Source organism: Buceros rhinoceros, unplaced genomic scaffold, assembly GCF_000710305.1.
Source record: "Buceros rhinoceros silvestris isolate BGI_N320 unplaced genomic scaffold, ASM71030v1 scaffold15691, whole genome shotgun sequence".
NCBI classification, from domain to species: domain Eukaryota; kingdom Metazoa; phylum Chordata; class Aves; order Bucerotiformes; family Bucerotidae; genus Buceros; species Buceros rhinoceros.
This window is the reverse complement of record NW_010396079.1, coordinates 1-3,754: the sequence shown is the minus strand read 5'-3', so window position 1 is coordinate 3,754 and position 3,754 is coordinate 1. Positions and strand designations below refer to the sequence as shown.

At 50.6% G+C, this 3,754-nt stretch overlaps 1 protein-coding gene across 1 annotated transcript; it reads left to right on the top strand.

The window, feature by feature from the left end:
• The first annotated feature begins 978 nt into the window (after positions 1-978).
• SRGN (serglycin) lies at positions 979-3,336 on the top strand. The gene is made up of 3 exons (XM_010145792.1): positions 979-1,069; positions 2,791-2,938; positions 3,123-3,336. The coding sequence occupies exons 1-3, from the start codon at positions 979-981 to the stop codon at positions 3,334-3,336; spliced, it is 453 nt and encodes a 150-aa protein (XP_010144094.1).
• The last annotated feature ends 418 nt before the right edge of the window (positions 3,337-3,754 follow it).

Here is a 3,754-nt window from a genome sequence, read left to right as displayed (position 1 = left end):
GGGCTCACATGTCAGTACCCCAGTTAACCCAGCAGCTAATGGTATGACTAACAAAACCCCCCACTGCTTAGATAACATTCTTGTTTGTAATTTATTCTTAAACGAACTCAAGGGAGCTGACAGCTGAAAGGCAAGCAAAAGGTAAGAGCTAGCTGAAAGGCAGCCTCCACCTACGGCTGTATATAAGGGCTTCCAGGGCTTTCCAGACAGGCTCCTTGCAGAGCCACGTGCTCTCCAAACCCTTTGCCATTCTCCCCCGGGTGCTTGCACCACACGGCGATGATCGAGCCAAGCAGATCCACTATGCCCTTTCAGAAAGGAGCTGTCACGTTTCTACCAGAAAATATTCTCTATGTTAATACATTTTTTTCACTTCTACTGTGAATATCTAAGACCCTGCTTTAAAAAAACCAAACCTGGCATGAGATTCCAGAGATATTTTACTTTTGTGGAAAAGGATTATTTCCCAGTTGGTGGAACCTGCACCATCTGCAGACAGGGGCTCCTTACCCTCCTGAGGGACTGGCATGGGCTTGAGGCAGGGAGAACCACTGCCGCTGCCAATACAAAAATGCAGTTGGTTAAAAGTTCGGGGATGTGAGGTGCTGGGCTTTTTCTCCAGAGAAAACAGCAGGCTCTCTCAAGAGCCTCCGAGCACCGGGTAGGCACTGGGCAGGAAGCACACATGGACCACAGGCTGCCAGCAGCACACGCCTTCTGTTGGGCTGGTTGGTCCCAGGTTTGCTTTTCCCCTTGGGAAAAAAGACAGAAGGGTTATTTTTTTTTTGAGTGATGAAGACCGGGAGGCCAGAGCATTGGGTTTTTCTGTACATGTCTCACTCCCATCAATCAGGAAGCAGTGACGCAGGTTATGGGTTGGGTTTGAGGTTTTGGAAACCTTTTCTAAAAGTCGATCTCCTCGCCCCGCTGTATTTCTGAAGTGTGAAGCCGTGGTGAAAGCTGGTGGCGAGCAGGAGGATGCCGGCCAAAACGCAGCTCCTTATCAGATGTAATGGGAGGATTTTCCTGGCTATTTGTTTAATCCTCTTTGTGGCATACACAGCACAAGGTAAAATGGGGCGGTTGTTCTCTCGGTAATCCTCTTTCTGGGCTATGCATTGTAGGCCAAGTGGGCAGCCTCCGAATTCTTCAAACTGACCTTCTTCTAGGGGCAATGAGATCCACTCAGAAAACCTGTTTTGCTAACATTTCATTTTCTGGAGGGGGAATGGTAAGAAAAGGTGACTTTAGCAAGCGGAGCACTTCTGTGTCTTTTTCCTAACCCCTGGCAGAAAAAGACTTAATCAAATACCTTGCTGTAGGTGTGTATATTTTCCATCCATCCATTTCAATATATGTATTTTTAACCGGTCCTTTTACAGGCGTCCGGTTACAGACAAAGCATGTAACAGTTCCCATCTCATAACTACTACGGTCTACTTGCTTGGCGGGGAGGGGTGGGGGGGCGGCAGGAAGGGAAACCAAATAGATGTAAGTATGAGGAAACAAAACGGTTTGCTTGGTAAAATATTGCAACACGTAGCCCTAAAACAGCTAAAAGGAAACGTTGGTTCACGATGACATGTACCCTGTGGATTTGTTTCTCGCGCGAGAGAAGCCCTTCTCCAGCACACAGAGTATAATTTGTCCCCAAACCAGGGCTGCAATAGTGATACACTTTCATTATGGATCTGCCACTGATGTTTGAGGGGGCTGATCTTGGAGGGGTTATTGCCTGCTTTTTGTACGTCGTTTATTTGCAAATTATTCTGCTGCAGTCGTTTATTTTGTCACCACTGTTATTATTAAAAACCTTCTTAATAATATGCTGAGGGAAGAAGATAAGTATGAAAAAGGAATATGCTGTTGAAGCAGCAGGAAATGATACCCGTGAGATCTTTTTTCTCTCACAGGAGAGTGTAGGAGGTAGCTGAACATCATGTAGCACATTATGAAAATATATAGGGCAATAGAGAAGTGTAATTACAGAAAGATATTCCCAAGAAAAAATAGATAAAGCGCCAATAGGGGGAGAACGCGCCAGGAGGCTTCAGAACAATTAATTACCTGAGACCAAGAGGAAGGCTGAAACGCCGCTGTTTTTATCTTCACTGTGTGATCGTTATTTTCTCCTGCCAGTATTTTTTTAAGACCCACTTTTCAGTGACAGCCTCGATCAGGCGCCTGAGGGGCACCAGAACTGAAACTGTGGGGTTTACATAAGCTTGAGTCAAGTCAAGTCCAGGAGATGCCTGAACCACCTCTCCTCTGGCGACTTGCTCCAAGAGCATATGTAATCCCCAAATCCACTCTGACCTTTGCTGGAGACAACAGAGAAAGGGAGGGTGCAGGAGCCAGCTCTCTGCTGGGGTGGCTCGTCCCCAGGAGACTTTGAGACACCTCCACCAGCTTCGGGAAGAGCTGCAGGTGGCCAAGCCCACAGGTCCCCTATGGATGTGCCATGCCCTGAGCTGGGAAAAAGCCCTTCTGTGACGTTGGTGTGAGGCAGTGGTTTCCCAAGGGATTTCCATTTCTGGTTCCCATGGACTTCATGGTGCCGTGTGCGAGGTGCACCCAGTGGCTCTGACCACAAAGATGTCACTCAGGATATCAGTAGCCATTTTTAAAAAAGTCTTCAGGTTTAATGTAATTTTCAGCAGCTGAGCAATCGGGGCCACACAAATGACTTTATTCCGCTCTTTTAAGCTTTACCAAGGTGCTCATACAGTTACTAGGTTTTGGTGAGTAATGTCCTGGTCCCGGTGAATAACACACTGCTGCTTCGATCAGGTGCTCCGGTGCAGAAGGCAAGGTACAAGAGAGTGCGGTGCCGACCTGACTCCTGGTCCGCTAACTGCATCGAAGAGACGGGGCCCTGGTTTTACATGCCCACCGGTGGAGCCAACAGGATCCTTCCTCCCATGGCAGACCCATCCTTGTGAGTTCGCTTGCCACATGTTTGTCATTAATGCGAGAACCCAAAAGCGTTCAGCATTCCCATCTCGACAGTCCCGTCACAGCCTGGCTCACCCACGGGAATGTGCGGCTTCGGTGCGTTCACTTAAGGGATGGTAAAACAACACAATACATTTGGAATAACTGATTGCTGCTCTGCCTTCCAGGATGAAGCAATACCAGGAGCTGGGTGACATATTCCCTCTCTCAGACGAGCTGTCCGGCTCCGGGTTCGATGGCACAGTGGAAGCTGAGCCAGCCTCCGGGTCAGGGCTCGGTGACAGCGAAGCCTTCTTCCAGGAAAAGCTGCCTGTCCTCCTGACGGGCCCGCAAGGCGGCGAGCTGAAGCGAAAGCTGACGGAGGAGGATCTGCTCCTCTAGGCCCGGAGACATCGGCCTCCTCACGCCGGCGGGGCCTCCGGCACCCCTTGCCTGGTGCCAGGCCTGGTGCGATGGCCGTGAAGCGGCGTTAAACCAGCTCCAAATCAATAAAAACTTTGCCTTGGGATCTTCACTGCTTTCACTCAATAAAAAACCGGTGTTCGGTCTGAACTCGCTCTCTGCTCTCTGTGGGTGGGGCGCCCATCCCCATCTGAGCAACGCGGGCTTCGGGGGGCCCCGCCTGGCCCGTGTGGGCGTTACGTTCCCCAGGGGTAGGGAGTGAAACCCCTGGCGCGGAGGGACCCGCCTGCGCGTTCACGGGCCGGCCCGCTCCCGTTTCCCTGAAGCAGCACAAGAGCTCGTGGAAACGTTTCGGGAGCACGAACGCTACTCCCCGCCAGCGGCGCGCCGCGCTGCC